General features: G+C 31.0%; 2 protein-coding genes across 2 annotated transcripts in view; one reads left to right on the top strand and one right to left on the bottom strand.

Moving 5' to 3' along the window:
• The window catches only part of Cad96ca (tyrosine kinase receptor Cad96Ca), a 34898-nt gene extending 33412 nt beyond the window's left edge, over positions 1 to 1486 (bottom strand). The window contains exon 1 of the mRNA XM_071704103.1: positions 1378 to 1486. The gene's annotated coding sequence lies outside the window, so the exon portion shown is untranslated. The remainder of the gene's footprint in view (positions 1 to 1377) is intronic.
• Positions 1487 to 1606: 120 nt separating this feature from the next.
• LOC139771373 (fatty acid synthase-like) lies at positions 1607 to 17883 on the top strand. Its single transcript, XM_071704100.1, is given in 21 exon segments — positions 1607 to 1726; positions 1825 to 2018; positions 4359 to 4603; positions 4837 to 5068; positions 5527 to 5945; positions 6094 to 6387; positions 7641 to 7848; positions 8236 to 8396; positions 8646 to 8963; positions 9079 to 9572; positions 9970 to 10021; positions 10023 to 10275; positions 10556 to 10954; positions 11022 to 12046; positions 12113 to 12351; positions 12574 to 13267; positions 13499 to 14327; positions 15849 to 16324; positions 16413 to 16667; positions 17064 to 17312; positions 17406 to 17883. Coding segments are annotated over 20 exon segments (7140 nt in total). The 5' UTR covers positions 1607 to 1726; positions 1825 to 1855; the 3' UTR covers positions 17541 to 17883.
• The last annotated feature ends 118 nt before the right edge of the window (positions 17884 to 18001 follow it).

Genomic DNA, 18001 nt, shown 5'->3' with positions numbered 1-18001 from the left:
GGAAGCACCCGTACACATTCTAAAAACCTTTTGAGGGACAAAATCACTGAATGTGTTGATATGACTAAAATTGAAACTAGAACGCAAAAAATATCACTTTTTACGTAATCAAAATCTCGGAATTGACTGCACCGATTTTATTCGGACTGGTTAAACAACTCGCAATCGACAGCTTATATCGATTATGTCAGAAAAATGCCCTTAAATTATCAGAAAGCTGGTTAAGTTTCAGAGATATTTTACTCAAAAGCTTGACGAAAAGTTCCAGACAAACTTGGTATACATAGCACCTTGACATTTATGCATTGACGTAGTTAGTTGTTTTTTCCGTTTACTTGACATCGCTTGACAATGAAAAATGATTTTACATATGCATCAGATATCAAAGTTTAGCAGATATTATTCATATTGTGAATGCGTAAATGCGAGAATAGGTACATTATGCAAAGTAGAGATGACAATGTCTAAAATTAAAATCAATATTCATTTATACATATATTGCACGCGTGAATTATGTATTTATATGTATATGTGTCTAAATAAAATCTGAACAAGGATATTCCAATGTGTTAGGTCAGTACACGATAGCATGCGCAGAATACGATGCAAAATAATTATAATATATTTATATTAAAATAAATGGGTAAGTAATTAAGAACTCGATAATGAAATTAACAAGTAGCAAGTAAAAAGATTTGGGACACAGTCAACAGTGCGTAAGTTAACGTTATATCAACCTTTAATAACTAATAAGATACATAATTATAATACATCGGACGGTTCGGTTGTGTTTTGAGTCGTCTTCAGCGATGTGCTAACAGTCAAAATCAAAGAATAATCAGCAGTGAAACTTTCCACGAAAAAATTTAAGTGAAACTTGATTAATAATTATAGTTTGTGATATGATTGAAACAGAAATAACAGTCAGGACAAAGAGAAGTAAAGTCACACACTCACCAGAGTTCAGAGAACGCGAGAATAAAAAACGTATATTCGTAACTTCGTATCTTCGAATTAATTTTAAAGTTTAGTTTATTCCATTTAGGCTATAACTTGTGAGTTAATATATTGAATATTCAATTAGTGAAAATAATCCGAATAAAATCAAAATTAGGGCAAATACAATGCGTACGTGTATGCGTGCAAGTTTCGTACAATAAGTAGATTTACGCTTGCCAGCATATATTCTAGCTTGTATATCTCTATTTAAATTGAAAATAATTGATGTAAAATATATAAAGAACATTTTTTTTCAATAAACTTAGAATGTTCTAACTATGTTAGTTCATATACTTACGTGAAGATATGTTGTATAATATATAATATAAATAATAATTATATTTTACATATCAGATATTAAAATAACAATTGTTTTACCTTTTTAATTAAATTATTTCACAACATATCTAAAACTCACACAATAATAATACTCACAAACATAAAATGATAACACATAGTAATTTTTTGATATTCTCTTTCTGAATTCATTCTGTTACTACGCATTGGCAAACTCCTCAATAATTTCCACGATTGTGTGGTAAATATATCGTAACGGAAGCGCGTCAGCTATTCAAACATTTACAATTTTAATCGGCTTTGTCATTATCATGTATGTAGAAGTATAATACATATATAACACAGAAACTATAAATATAGAGCAGATATGATTTAGTTTCGACTTCACTCTTGAATGTTTCAATTGCCACGGTGCTTCCACTTCCTATTGGTACGTATATGTATATAATATTAAATTGTATTTGATTATTTTCTTTATTTTACATTTATGTCTGTTTTTTCAAAAAATAAATAGACATTTTGTTGTAGAATTTGTCTGTTTCGAAAAAATAAAGATACTATGAATCGACCGAACTTGTATATCAGCGTCGATGCTGAAGAAGAAATCGTAATCTCTGGTATTGCTGGCCGATTTCCTAATAGCGACAATTTAAAAGAATTTCAAGAAAATCTTTTTAACAAGGCGGATCTTGGTTCGAGCGATCATGGACGGTGGAATAATTGTAATAATTTTTTTTTTAACATTAAGGAGATTGGTTGTTCAAATCAATATGATAAGAATTAGTTCAAATTTATGGAGGATATTCGTCTATATGGGAATCTGTCGTCCATGCCAAAGTTGAAGACAATTGTCTGCATGGTTGTCGAGTAATTAATTAATTACGCAAAAATATTACGACACCTGTAATGTAACTCTCGAAAGCCTATTAAAAATGACAAGAATTTAATGAGAATAGATGCAAATAATTCTTTACATATTTAGGAAAGACTTTTACGAAGACTGATAGTTATCAAAAAATTATAAAAATAAAACAGCATATTGCCACATTTCAACGCATTTTAATTTTAATTGTACAAACAACTTTAAAACCTTAATTTAAAACCTTAAGAACCTTAATTTAAAACCTTAAGAAACAGCTAATTAAATGCATTCCACATATTTATTTGCTAAAACTCGTTTATTTCAAGCGTCGAAAAATTTGATTATTTAGAGTTTTCTCTCGCAATCGTCCCCTCTCGCCGCCTGCCCCGCAATGTGACGGCAACCAACCTCCTTATATTTTCAAAACTTATTAGGAAAAATATTCGTTTTATATTATCGTATATATTAATCGTAATTAAAGATTTGCAATACCTAATCCAATAATTTTTAAAAACGATATCAGAATCCAAGAAAATTGTGTAACCCTACATATACGTACACAATATATACATATATAACGAAAACAATCCTCGTAATTTATGTCGAAAATTATAAATTATCTTTCATTAATTTAAACATTTTCATGGCTTCGTTATTTCTAATATCATAATTGAAAACGATCCAGATGCATATTATAAATCCTTAAAAACATTATTATTTTTTATGTAGAAATAAGTATATATATTACACTGGTCAACAAAATCTTATCGTTTTCATATTGTTTGTAAGAAAATAGGTATTTTTTACTAATTTGGTTCCGCAGAATAAGAATCTGGCCTTGAAAATACTAAATTGGCTTTGGTTTTTTAAATAAACGGGGTCAAAAGTGCCAAAAAACGTGTTTTTGGTCATTTTTGAACATCTGTAGAAAAACAACGGGAGCACCGTATTTCTTAAAAAATAGAGCCAATTCATTATTTTCGTTTTCAGATTTGGATTCTACGGAAAAAAATCGGTAAATATGCATTATAGGGGACCCAGCCCCAATGACCTTGACCTTGACATATGTTGTCAAGGTCACCCTCCTGAGTGACCTACAAAAAGTTTTAGCCGTCGCTCGTTTTTTATTAAAAAGTTATTAACAAAAAAAGTTTCAAAAATATAGTAGTTATTTTGAGTATATTGAAAGGCATAAATGACTAATTGTAAGTGTATGTAAAAATAGTACATTTATGAACAAAGAAAAGTCATTTAAAGCAGCTAATCGTTGATACATTGAACAGTCTTTTTGTTAAAGTAGAGATATATACTTTTCAATATACTAACTATTCTCTGCCATGAAATTTAACTGTTTAAAGCGCGTCACTAACTTACATAGGTTAGATGACGCGCTTTAAAAGTATTTAAGTGTTTAAAGCGCGTCATCTAACCTATGTAGGTAGGATATTTTAAAAAATACATAGGTTAGATGACGCGCTTTAAAAGTATTTAAGTGTTTAAAGCGCGTCATCTAACCTATGTATAGGTAGGATATCTTAAAAAATACATAGGTTAGATGACGCGCTTTAAAAGTATTTAAGTGTTTAAAGCGCGTCATCTAACCTATGTAGGTAGGATATTTTAAAAAATACATAGGTTAGATGACGCGCTTTAAAAGTATTTAAGTGTTTAAAGCGCGTCATCTAACCTATGTAGGTTAGTGAGGATGTAGGAAAGTGTATGTGTGAACTATTTCGACATATTTATTAGTCATTTATACCTTTCAATACTCAAAATAACTACTATATTTTTGAAACTTTTTTTGTTAATAACTTTTTAATAAAAAACGAGCGACGGCTAAAACTTTCTGTAGGTCACTCAGGAGGGTGACCTTGACAACATATGTCAAGGTCAAGGTCATTGGGGCTGGGTCCCCTATTATGCATATTTACCCTAAGTTTTACTTGAATTTTCTCGCAGATTATACTACTACTTTTAGACCACCAAATTTTGAAATTATTTCTCGTTGGAGAGTGTGAGATTATTTTGATTCAGTTGTCACCGCTGAAGATCTGACTATTCAAAACAAAGCCGATGTATAATTATATATTAGTTATTATAACGTTAACTACGTTACGTTAACGTACGCTTTGTCAACCGCATTGTACTGTCAAAGCCTCCTTTTACTTGTTACTTTTTAATATATTTATTTTTTATATAGCTTATGATATGCCCTATCGAATTGGTAAAGTCAACAATATCGAGAAATTCGATTCAGAATTTTTCAATATACCCGCAACAGAAGCTTATATAATGGATCCTATGATTAGAATGTTACTCGAGCATACTTACGAAGCAATTATCGATGCAGGCGTAAACCCAAAAGAATTACAGGGAATAAGAACGAGTGTTTTTACAGCAATTTCTGCGTCTGAGACTCAAGGGTATTTTTCCTGTACATCTCGGGTATGACATATTTAATTAATATATAAAACACATAATCAAAAGAAATTTATTTAAAGAAATGATAACTGTGTAAAATTCTTGTTTTAAAGATAAAAATCTGTTTCCTTACTGTATAAGAAGTATAGATAAATTATATACAATAAATTTTTAAGCAGTTTTAAAAATAAACTTTTAACTTATTATTTGTACATTTTAATACTTTAAATATATTTAGAAATATGTATTGTGATTAGTTTGGTGGATTACCTATGACTGCATGCAACGCTTCTCTCATGGCAAACCAAATTTCTTACTGGCTCGGCGTTATTGGACAGTCGCATAATATTGATACTGCATGTAGTTCAAGTAACGTTGCTATAGCGAAAGCTTACGACCTGATTCAGTCCGGAGAGTGCGACGCGGCTATTATCGCTTCCGCCAATCTATGCCTCCATCCTTATGTACAATTTCAATTTTACCATCTAGGTATGTATTTATTATATCTTATTATAGTGTATATTATTTATTGTATGGATCATAAACATTTTTTGATATGTTTATTTATATCTCATTTATTTCCATCTTTACGCAAATTTCAGATTTTAAATAATCATTAATTCAGATAATCATTGATCATATGTCGTTCTTGTTATATTAATACGATATATCTGAGCAATTTCCACGTCAAATCGGACGAGAATAACCTCGTATTTTAAATTGATCGAAATCAACAAACTCTTGTTGTGTGTGAATTATATTAAGATTATGTTATTATTTTACTTTTCTTTTGTTTATCCAATAACATGCTCTGCGAAACAATCGCACTCTTTGTCTATAATGTTCAATAAGCCCATGCTTGCTTTCTATTCTTAAATTTAGTAATTTAGATATTGAATCGAAGCTTGAAGAACATTATTTAATAACATGAATTAATTGCCTTTTAGGGGTTATATCTTCTGATGGTTATTGTAAACCCTTTGACGAGGAAGGCACTGGATATATGCGTAGCGATACGGTCGCGGTAGTATATCTGCAAAAGGCAAAAAATGCAAGAAGAATATATGCGACTCTCGTACACGGTAAAACGAATTGCGATGGTTTTAAAGAAGAAGGTATTACTTTTCCATCGCTCGAAAAGCACAAAATATTGTTGGACGAATTTTACGAGGAATGTGAAATCATGCCCAATGAATTATCTTATATGGAGGCTCATGCAACTGGTACCCTTGCCGGTGATCCCGTTGAAGTTATGTCCATTGACCAGGCCTTATGCGCTAAAAGAAACACTCCTTTATTGTTGGGCTCAGTGAAATCGAATCTTGGACATTCCGAAGCTGCCAGTGGCCTTTGCCAAATCGCAAAGGTATATTTATAATAAATAATTTAATATGGACTTTGTTAAAGTGTGATAACAGCAATTTATATTTTCTTATACTGTTTTAATTATACATACATATATAGCAATTACTAATTAATAATTACTGCTAGCAAAAAGATATGGTTTTTTAAAGGTATTATTAGCGATGGAAACCGGTATAATTACGCCTACTATACACTTCAAGCGTCCTCGAAAAGAATTGACTGCTATTATCGAAGGAAGAATAAAGATTGTCACTGAACCAACGAAATGGGAGGGTGGTTATGTAGGTGTCAATTCTTTTGGATTTGGAGGGGTTAATAACCACATATTATTAAAATCAAATCCTAAACAAAAAATCAACAATGGAGCTCCGAATGATGACTTACCTAGGCTTGTAGCTGTATCTGGTCGTACGGAGGAAGCAGTTAAAAGCATCTTAGATGATGTAAGCAAATATTATAAAGGCTTATTTCATTTATTTCAGAAATAATTTTTGACATTAGTTTTTTTGTATTATTATATAAATATAACAAACATAACAATTAAATATAGGGGAGACCGGGGCTTAAACGTCAGTTTTTTTTTCGGTGCCGATTTTTAACAACAAAATAAATAATTTTAGTTAAATGTGGTATACCACTGTAAAGAGTGAACCTTTAGCTACAAAATTTATATAGGAAATTTTTGTCTACGTCGCTTTGTTTAACCGGTATAGAGCAAAAACGACAACGGTGGAAAAATTGAAATCTCAAAAATGCCGGGGTTTAAACGTCACACTGCATTTTCAATACATATACGTACATCTAATCCTGAAAAATGATAGGATACATTTTAATAATTGTTTTTTAAGAGAAAAATATAAAAATTTATTTAAAATTTTTATGCGAAACATTATTAAAAAATAGTTACAAGGATTCCTCTTTTCGCAAAAGTCACTCGCCCGACTTGTTTCACTCCTCGACGTCCGATGACTCTATTCGGTGTCTGAACGGTTGTAATTCCCGTCTCACCCATATTCCATATGCAATGAGCCTGGAAATGCCCGGAAATGCCTTGGAAATGCATCCGGACTGCTTACTGACCGATTAGCCCCAAACACAAGTTTCAGGTTTGATCGCCCACGAAATATTAGACATCAACGATAATGAAAAAACTACACTGGATTCGTGTTCAGCATGCATTACTCTTTATAATCACGTACCTCGAGATTTGGAGAGCAAATATTATTGCAGATATTACAAAATTTCCACGCGCAGAAAATGTAACTTTCACCTTCCGAAAACACGTTTGCCCTCGTAAAAATCATAATACGGCAGGTAACCTGCCGAAACTCCGTTGGTCACATGGGTACCATAAGCAGCGTTTACAATGTTAATAGCGAGTTCGCACAATATACAGGTTCCGAGATATTTGATTTGACGCTTCAACCCCGTTGACGTTTTAGCCCCGGTCTCCCCTACATACGTGTATTTATATAGTGTCTAAAAAGATATTTACGTACATAATCACTTTCGAAATTATTTCGAATTTGCACAAAAAAGTCAATGTATTAAATATATATTTATTTAATATATTAAGTAATAATAATGCATTTAATAATTGCTAAAGTAAAACACTGCAGAATAAAATAATATTATCGTCCTTTTTTGTAAATTATTCCAAGAATTATAGGATGTACATTCTTGTTACTGAATGCAGGTGCGAAATCGACCAATAGATGCTGAGTTCATATCTCTGCTACATCATATTCATAATAATGATATAGAAGGTCATCCTTACAGAGGATACATGATAACTGGGTCTAAAATATCTCATAATACAATTAATAAAATAGAACATACTCCATATGTCAGAAGACCGATTTGTTTTATATTTTCTGGATTAGGATCTCAATGGTTTGGGATGAGTAAGTAAATATACTATTATAAAATATTTTAAATGTACATTTAACAAAGAAGAATTTTAAGTTATAGAATATATAAGTATACAGAACTTACAAATATGGAGTGTTACGATCATGATCATAACATATTCTTATCTAGTATGTTATCAAACTTAAAATAATATATACATAAAAGTTTGATTTATTGCTTACTATTTATTAAGAACTTAATTTATTATAGTTAACAAGTAAAATTAAATTTTATCCTAGAACAAATACTACAATATGGGAAGAGGCTAGAGTTTCTTACGTACCCTTACCGATAACTAAAAAAATCTAAATATCTAAATACGCGGATGCATGTACATATCTGTATATTGAAATTTATAAACTTTATTAAAATTTTAATAGGTCGCGCGCTAATGAAATTCCCAGTGTTTGCCAAGGCAATCCAGAAATGTGGTATCGTTTTGAGATCTTACGGCATATCACTTACAGATATTTTAACAAGTAATAATAAAAATATTTTTGACAATATCTTTAATTTTTTATTGGGTCTTATTGGACTACAGGTAAGAAAAAAAACTCTTTGCTTGGCCTTCATAAATTATACTATATATTATATAATATATATATAGTAATTCTTTTTAATTATCTTTATAATATATGGTATATAAATATATAGGTATATATATATATATATATATATTTATATACCAAATTTTATAAAGATAATTAAAAAAAATTACTTTATAATTACTTCACAATCCTAATCTTTATTTAAACCAAATGGGAAGCTATTTCTTTTATATGTATCGCAGATTGGATTAGTTGATCTTTTAACATCTATTGGTGTAATCCCCGATTTTATAATCGGTCACTCCATTGGTGACCTAATCTGTGGATATGCCGATGGATGTTTAACGGCCGAAGAAACGATTCTGTCGGCATATTTCATCGGTTTAGCCCTTCACGAGTCGAAAATAATTAATGGCTCCATGGCTGAAATTAATCTTGACCTTGAAACCTTAAAAGTTATGTGTCCTTCGGATATCGATATAGCTTGTTACAATAGTTCTTCTAATTTTATTGTAAGCGGACCAAAAAATTCTATAAAAACATTCCTCACCAAATTGCAGGTATATATTAATGGTTATAAACAATATAATCTTTCTTCTATCTAGTTTCTTTATAATTGTTTTGTTAAAACAAGCAATTAATAATATCTACTTATGATTTTATTCATTTTTTTAGGCGAATAGTATATCTATAAAAGAAATTTCTTGTGGTTATATACCTTTTCATAGTCGTTACATCAAACCTGCTGTAGCTAAGTCTGAAGAATACTTGAACCGAACATTACCACAAAAAAAGTTTTACAGCTCAAAGTGGCTGACAACATTCTCTCACGAGTACTCCAATACTATACCTTTATGTTCAAAATATTATACAAATCACTTGTTGTCTCCGGTGTTATTCGCAAAAACGATACGTTCAGTTCCAAAAGATACAGTGACGATTGAAATATCTCCTCAGAATATTCTTCAACACATTTTAAACAATTATTTATACTCTACAGTAACAAACGTAGCGCTATATGAACGAACCGAAAATCATAATAATGAGATATTTTTAGAATCAATCGGAAAACTTTATAACGCAGGATTGCAGCCACAGATTGCAAATCTCTATCCGACAGTGGAATTTCCTGTAAGCCGCGGTACCCCAATGATTTCTCCTCTCATAAGGTATGCATATTTTTTGTTTAGGCACAAATGGACAAATTATCGAAAAAAACAAACACTTTCATAAATTTTGAAATATTTTTGTGAAATAGTCAGAAGAGAACATGTTCAATATAATAGCGAATTAGAACTTTGAACTCTTTTTCGAACTTGGTTAGTTTTATCATTTAATTTCAAAATTACATCTCTGTATTTTGAAGACATTCTATCACCTTACTTATCTCAAAGATAAATGTATTCTTATACATATGTTAATCCTTTTATGCCTATTATAAAGAACAGATAACAGTGATTTTTTAGAATCTGAGCTTCAATTTTACATCAAATCTTGAATTGAGTAATTTCTACAATTAATTCGTTTACATGAAGATTATATAATAATTTCTAATGACGTTTGCAGATGGGATCATTCAGAAGATTTGTTTGTAATGCAAATTCATAAAAAAAAAAATAATTGACAAAAAGGAAATAGTTGTTAGTATCAGTACATCTGATGAAGAATTTGTGTATTTAACGGGCCATGTCGTTAATGAAAAAAATTTATTTCCTGCTATGGGATATCTTTTTTATATCTGGGAAATGATCGCATCGTTAAAAAACCAAGAATATATCAATACACCAATTGTATTTGAAGACGTTAATTTTATTCGTGCTACAGTGCTATCACAACAAAATGAGATCGAATTAACTCTCTCGATCCAAGAAGGTAATATTATTACGTAAACAATTAATTTTCTAGCGTGAGTTTTTAATTTTTTAATTAGATTTTAAAGCTTATGCTGCTTTTATGGCGCAATATATACTATAATTAAAATGTAAAAAATATACAGAGAAAATATATGAGAATAACTAATCTTAGCGCGGAATCTTCTTTTTTTCACAAGTCAACTGCTTTTGTAAGGTTCAGCTCCATATTGACATATTTATATTAATTTTGATATCTTATAAAATTATATTACGTTTAATGAATTTACATCTATATCTAGGTAGCAATAGGTTTGAAATAATCGAAGGAGATAATGCTATTGTTACTGGAACAGTACGAATTCCAACCAATATTGAAAATGAAAAAATATCAGCTAATCTTGCTGAATGTATCGATGATGAGGAAGAAATGAATACAAAAGACATCTATAAGGAATTAAGACTTCGCGGTTATCAATATGCCGGCGCATTTCGTGGATTAAAAAGCGCATCGGTTACTGGAACAAACGGCCATATTACATGGACATCTAATTGGGTGACATTTATGGACAGTATGTTACAGATGATGATTTTAGGACAGAATTCAAGAAGCCTTTATGTTCCAACAAGAATTCGCAAACTGACTATCGATCCGAAATATCACACACAGATAATTCAGGATTATCCAATTGAAGATAAACGTAAGTAAAATAACTGATACAATGCGGCCAATTGCCTGACAAATAAATTTCATTCACTACGTTGCAGAATTCTCTGTTCGTCGTTACAAGTTTTTAGACGCTATAATATCTGGAGGAATAGAAATCTGTGGCACTGTGGCTATACCTATATCTCGCCGACAAAAAGTAGTTAATACCGTTCTTGAAGAATACAAATTTGTTGCTCATCGTGATTTAGATACTATGTCGTTGCAAGATGCAATAAGAATGTCGACGCACATTGCACTCGAATGTTGCAATATGATAAATGTTAAAATTATCGAATTTGTCGATGATAGTGACAAAGTGGTACCAGAAGATTTAATTTCTCCACTTATTAGTGAAATCTTAAATGATTTACCGCAGATTCGACACCACACTAAACTCGTGACGACCCACGAGAAATTCCCAAATATTTCTTTGCCCGACAACGTTTCTACAACGGAAATTACTAAGTTGTCGAAGGACGAGAATTGTTTGATAGTCCTTGGTTTCGATATTTTGACAAAAAATAGCAAAAAATTATATAAACAGTTGCTGTCTCTGTTAATGCCACAGGGTTTTCTACTGACTTTGGAAAAATTCGGTGCGGTCTGCGATTATTCATGCCTGAAAACGTATGAGTTGGATATCATACTGGAAAAACAAATAAATGACAAGAAGCTTTTGTTATTAAGAAAAACGCGAAATATTGCGAGAAACCAGCGGATTGTACATGTGAACAATTACGAATTTTCGTGGGTAGATGAACTGAAATCAATCATGAATGTGCAAAACGAGACTGGTGTAGATACGGAGATAATTCTCGTCTCGGAAGAAGACTTCGAATGCGGACTACTCGGTTTTATTAATTGTTTGCAAAAAGAACCAGGCGGCAAAATAATTAGAAGCGTATTTATTCAAGATGACAAAGCGCCTACATTTTCTGTACAAGAACCGTTGTACACGAAGCAGCTACAGTTGGACCTACCCATCAACGTTATACGTTCCGGTAACGTTTGGGGATCATACAGGCATTTATCATTACCATCGTTAGAACCAAAACTTGTTCAGAGCGCTTACGTTACGCAGATGGTATGTTAAGATATTCTATTATAAATTTTATAATAAATAATATTAATTAATGTTTACTTATAACAGGTACAAGGAGATATGAGTACTCTCTGCTGGGCACAGAGCAGAATGTCTCGCATTAACCATGAAAATCTCGTTAATGTAATTTATACGTCTGTTAATTTTAGAGATATCATGGTAGCTACTGGCAGACTCAATGCTGAAACTATCGCACCGTTCGAACGCGGTAACGACTGTTTCATTGGCTTAGAATTTGTTGGTTTCAATACGCATAAGCAGAGGATAATGGGATTATGTTCACACGGGTAAAATATAGAGTATCAATACATATGCGAGATAGAAAGAACTTTTTGCAATTGACAGTATTAATTTCTATTTTATATGAGTATCATTAATTAGTATTAATAACGTTTTAATTTAAGTAACATTAACTTAAATTTAATATTAAATTAAAAATGTGCAAGATATACGTCATTTTAAAGTAACGTTTAGATAAATAAATACATTTTCAAAATTTTTATGCATAGAGGAATGACGAACATTCTTGTGGCCGATAAATATCTCAGTTGGATTATACCTGACAAGTGGACAATGGAAGACGCAGCAACGATTCCGTGTGTGTACAGCACGTGTTACTATGCTTTATACATGAAGGGTAAAATGAAAAAGGGAGACAAAATCTTAATCCATTCTGGTACTGGAGGCATTGGTCAAGCTGCGATCCATCTTGCGCTTTACGAAGGTTGCGAAGTGTTTACGACAGTTGGAACTGTCGAGAAACGACAGTTTATAAGAGAAACGTTTCCCTCTATTCCCGAAGACAATATCGGAAACTCTCGAGATACAAGCTTTGAACAAATGATTATGCAGCGTACAAAAGGTCGTGGGGTGGATATCGTATTGAATTCCTTAGCCGAAGAGAAATTACAAGCATCTGTTCGCTGTTTAGCAAATGGTGGCCGTTTTCTAGAAATTGGAAAATTTGATATGTTTTCCAATAATTCCTTGGATATATCTATCTTTTCTAAAAATATCAGCTTTTATGGCATTTTATTAGACAAATTATTCTATTCAAACGCAGAACAAAAGTTAAGGTTGTGGAAAACAATAACAGAAGGTTTAAAAGACGGTGCTATTAAACCACTATGCAGAAGAGTCTTCGAAAGAAATGAAATAGAAGCTGCCTTTAGATATATGGCCGCTGGAAAACATATTGGCAAGGTACAATTATTTCTTAATATACACAGAAATATGTAATTATGATACAGAATATTTTATCATATCAAATTAGAAACAATTCTTTGTTTCTAATTAATGCTATAAAGGTAGCAACAAATGTAGGTTTATAAAATGCGAAACAATATCAATAATAAAATAAAATATGAAATCTTTGTTATTTATAATTTATTACTTTATAGAAAAAACGATTGTTTCTTAATTGCTTATTCGCAGATAATTATCAGAGTTCACAAAGAGGAAGAGCCTTTGGATGCTCCACTACTCGCTCATCCACGATATTATTGTTTGGAGCATAAATGCTACGTTATTTTGGGTGGACTTGGCGGATTTGGTTTAGAGCTAGCAGATTGGTTGACTCTTCGAGGTGCAAAAAATCTGGTATTAACATCACGAACCGGGATTAGAACAGGTTATCAGCAATCAAGAGTAAAGCTATGGCGATCTTACGGTGTGGATGTACAGATCGTTACAGTCGATGATAATTTGAAACATGAAGATTGTGAATCTCTATTAAAATTTGCTGAAGAAAAAGCACCAGTGGATGCCATATTTAATCTTGCAGTTGTTTTAAAAGATTGTATATTTCAAAATCAATCACCTCAAACGTTCGAGGATTCATTCAAATCAAAAGCATGGATGACAAAAAAAATGGACGAATTGTCGAGGAAGATCTGTCTGCAACTTCGACATTTTGTCGTTTTTTCCTCCGTGTCGTGTGGAAGAGGAAACGCAGGCCAGACAAATTATGGGATGGCTAATTCCGTAATGGAGAGAATTTGTGAGAAAAGGATGGAAGAAGGATTACACGGTTTAGCGATACAGTGGGGTGCTATTGGTGATGTCGGACTCGTGGCAGATATGCAAGAAGAAAATAAGGAATTGGTTATTGGAGGTACATTGCAACAACGAATATCTTCCTGTTTGAAGACATTAGAAGTATTTCTGTTACAAGATCGACCTGTTGTAAGCAGTATGGTTGTTGCTGAAAAAGCAAAAATTGGCGGATCAATGAATATTTATGAAACAGTTGCTCATATAATGGGTAAGCAGTTTTTATGCAAAGCTAAACAAAGAAAGATACTAAATACATATAATGGCCATAAAATAGAAGTAAAATCAAAATGTTATTCCAAGTATATTTATTCGAATAAGTAATATTTTAAAAAATATATTTTTTGCACAAAATTACAGGAATACTTATAATATTTGGAAAATTATCTTACAATTACTGCAGACTTAACACTTTAAGTCTTAGGAGGCCTCTACGTGTTTCTCTCATTTTAATTATTGTATAATTTAAGTCCTAATCAAAATTTTTAGATTATAATTAATATTTAGAAAAAAAATTTGTTTTTCTGAAAATCTAGTCAGCGATAAAATAAGATCTCTAAAAGAAAGAAAGAGAAGGTAAAACAGAAAGTAAAAGCAAAAAAAAATTAATGGCCCTTGTCTTTTAATACAAAAGTATTCAACTAATAAATAATTTTGTCTAGAATTTTTGTTACGGATTACTCAAATAATAATTATATCGATTTATTCTACTATTGTTTGTCACATAGTTTCCTTTGTACATGTAATTGTAATTAATAACGAATTTAGTTGGTCGCACTAGTGCGCACTGGCGCATTCAAATGTTCAACCGAATTCGCTATAAAAGTGACATCCATTGGTTGTCTACATCTCAAGTAGTTTTAACAGTATCAGAGCGATGAACAGAGTAAAAGTTATCTTAACAAGTTTAAAAGCTATAATAATTGTTACACTTTTTAATAGTTATCTCTACAATTATTTGTTAAAAAATACACACATAAAAAAGATAATTATACAAAAACTGGGCAACCTCACCGATTTTAATGACCTTGACATATGTTGTCAAGGACGTGATCTTGAATAACTTTTCCTTATATCTTAATCGGCGGTCATTGTTTATTTAAAAGTTAAGAACAAATAATGTAACTAAAAAAATATAACAGTTTATGTCAGTGCTAAGGGAAGTAATTTACTGATATGTGTGTATATAGGCAGTACGTATGTAGGCGGGGGAGTGGCTACCCCGCATGCAGGGGTGGGTGGGGTAAACTTCAATGTAATCAAAGGTCTGACCCAACCTAATTGTTGTATGGGTGAGAAACTTTCCACGCAAACCAAGGTCCACCCCCATCCATCCCTGCTTGCGGGGGAGAGGCGGTAGCCCCTCCCCGCCTACACGTGTACTGTCTATACACACATATCAATAAATTACTTCTCTTAGAACTAATGTTACTTTATAATACCTAAGAAAAGTAATAAAATTGTAAAACTTTAATTTGCTATTTCTTCTAAACCAATGCCGTCTCTCACTTAGGTATTTTTTGCGTAGAATTACTCAGAAGGACCCCCTCCCCCTACAACATATTTAAGTGGCGATAAAATCGGTGAATGCTGACCTTTTATGCATATTTACCAAGAAATATAATAATTTGAATCTCAATTAAAATTTTTGTTGTATATTCAATTTTAAAAGATTAACTAGAATAACATAAAATTGATTTTATTATACAAATCTTACCTTATTTCAAAATAGGATTAAAGAACATAAACACAGTGCCACTAAACATACCACTGGTCGAAATGGGTATGGATTCGATGATGGCAGTTGAAATTAAGCAAACGTTGGAAAGAGAGTTCGATATTTCCTTGACAGCGCAAGACATTAAAACTCTAAATTTTGCTAAACTTCGACAAATGACAATTACAACAGAACAAGGAAAGATACACGATACAAATAAAATTGAGCCGAGTAATTTGGAAGGCTTTGACATGGTGATTCGAAAAATGAAGGATGCAGACTTTGTTCCAGATATTCTTGTAGAATTTGTTACCAAGAAAGAGGTTGATCGAGGCAATATATTTCTTTTACCAGGAATCGAAGGATGTTCAAGCGTATATAAAACTATAGCATTAGGAATTAAATCTTCTGCAACGTGTTTGCAACATGGTGTACTTAATATTCCTGATGAAAGTCATTCAGTGATGAAATCAGCCGCTTATTTGCTGCCTGTAAGGAGATTAAATTTAATTAAAATATATATTGTGATTATTTTTAAATAATTTATAGGTATACATATAAGTAAATTTATTTTCTTAGCACATATTAAAGAAAATGAAAGATCAAAGGAAATTTCTAATAGTGGGTTATTCATTTGGATCCTTAATTGCCATTGAATTAGCAAGATTATTAGAAGCTAAAGATTTCTCAGGACGGTTAATATTAATAGACGGAGCTCCCGATCAAATGAAATTTTGGACTAATCAATATTTGAACTATACTTCGCCAGATGAGTTACAAAATGTGGTATTACTTCGTTTATTGAAAATGTACACTATAATTAACAAGAAAAAGGTTAGTAAATGGTAAAAAAACACATTTTGATTTTTTATTGTAAAAACTATTTATGTGTAATTTTAATCTTATATAAATTTAAATAAATAATTTATTATAACATGAATATCTTCAGGGATTGTATTTGAATCTTGAAATAGTAAAACAAATTGTTTTACATTTTGTTTTGTATGTTTGTGTATGTGTCAAGATTAAATGATAATAATAGTTTTAGATAAAAAGCACAATAAGTGAGTATTAATAAATATGTAAGGAATTTTAATGAAATAAATAAGAATAACAACAGATTTTATGGTTCGAAAATTCAATAAATTTTTTATATTTATATTAATAAAATGCAGATGTTACTTTGGCACAATTATTATTATAAATTATATAAAATTTTTTTATTTACAGCTTGCGTTAGAGCTGAATAAATGTAACACATGGAACGAAAAATTAAAAATATTTTTAGCTTACTTCCCGAACGAGGTAGTATTGACCACTGAAAATAAAAAACTGATATATTTCACAATTTACAATCATATAGTTGCTATACAGGATTATGATATTTCTTTATTACCTCGCCTTAAATCACCTATAACATTGCTAAAACCCACATTTCCGATTGCCTCTTTTACTGAAGAGGATTATGGTCTACATAAGGTAAATTTAATTTGGGTAGAGATATTTTTGGAATATAAGACTACATGATTTTAGAAATAATAAGAAGCTTTATAACAAGAAACTTATTTTCAGGTTACCGAAGGTAAAGTGCAAATTCATTACGTGGAAGGTAATCATATCACAATGATGGACAACGACAAAATTACATCAGCTATTAATGAAACATGGATAGAAGATAATAAGACAGAAGATAATCTAATACAATAAAATATAAATATATATTTTATTGGGACATGGTGACATATATATATTGTATAAAAATATTATACACATGATATAATATACCGGGTGTTTCAGAAAGTATGGGACAAACTGTAGGGGATGATAGGTCTTATTAAAAGAATCAATATTTTTAAGGAAAGTGTGAGTTGCTTGCTTTATAAGCGATTCAAACAAGGATATATACACATATTTATTATCGATAATTCTAACATATTTATATGTAATCGTTGATACTAAATAAAATATATAAGAGTATAAATAGCTAATGTTTAATAGAAAATTGCGCATAAAAATCGTATTTGGAAGCAAAGTAAAATAAATATATATACTTTCTTGTTTTTTTATTCAACGTACAGTAAAAAAAATACACGATTTCAATGCATCGCAGAAACTTGATGTAATAATACCTTGATTTGTATAATTTTAATCTTTTATATCTTTATTAA

Source organism: Temnothorax nylanderi, unplaced genomic scaffold, assembly GCF_030848795.1.
Source record: "Temnothorax nylanderi isolate EJ_2023f unplaced genomic scaffold, tnyl_v1.0 TNYL_tig0039_pilon, whole genome shotgun sequence".
NCBI classification, from domain to species: Eukaryota; Metazoa; Arthropoda; class Insecta; order Hymenoptera; family Formicidae; genus Temnothorax; species Temnothorax nylanderi.
This window is presented reverse-complemented; position numbering and strand designations above follow the sequence as displayed.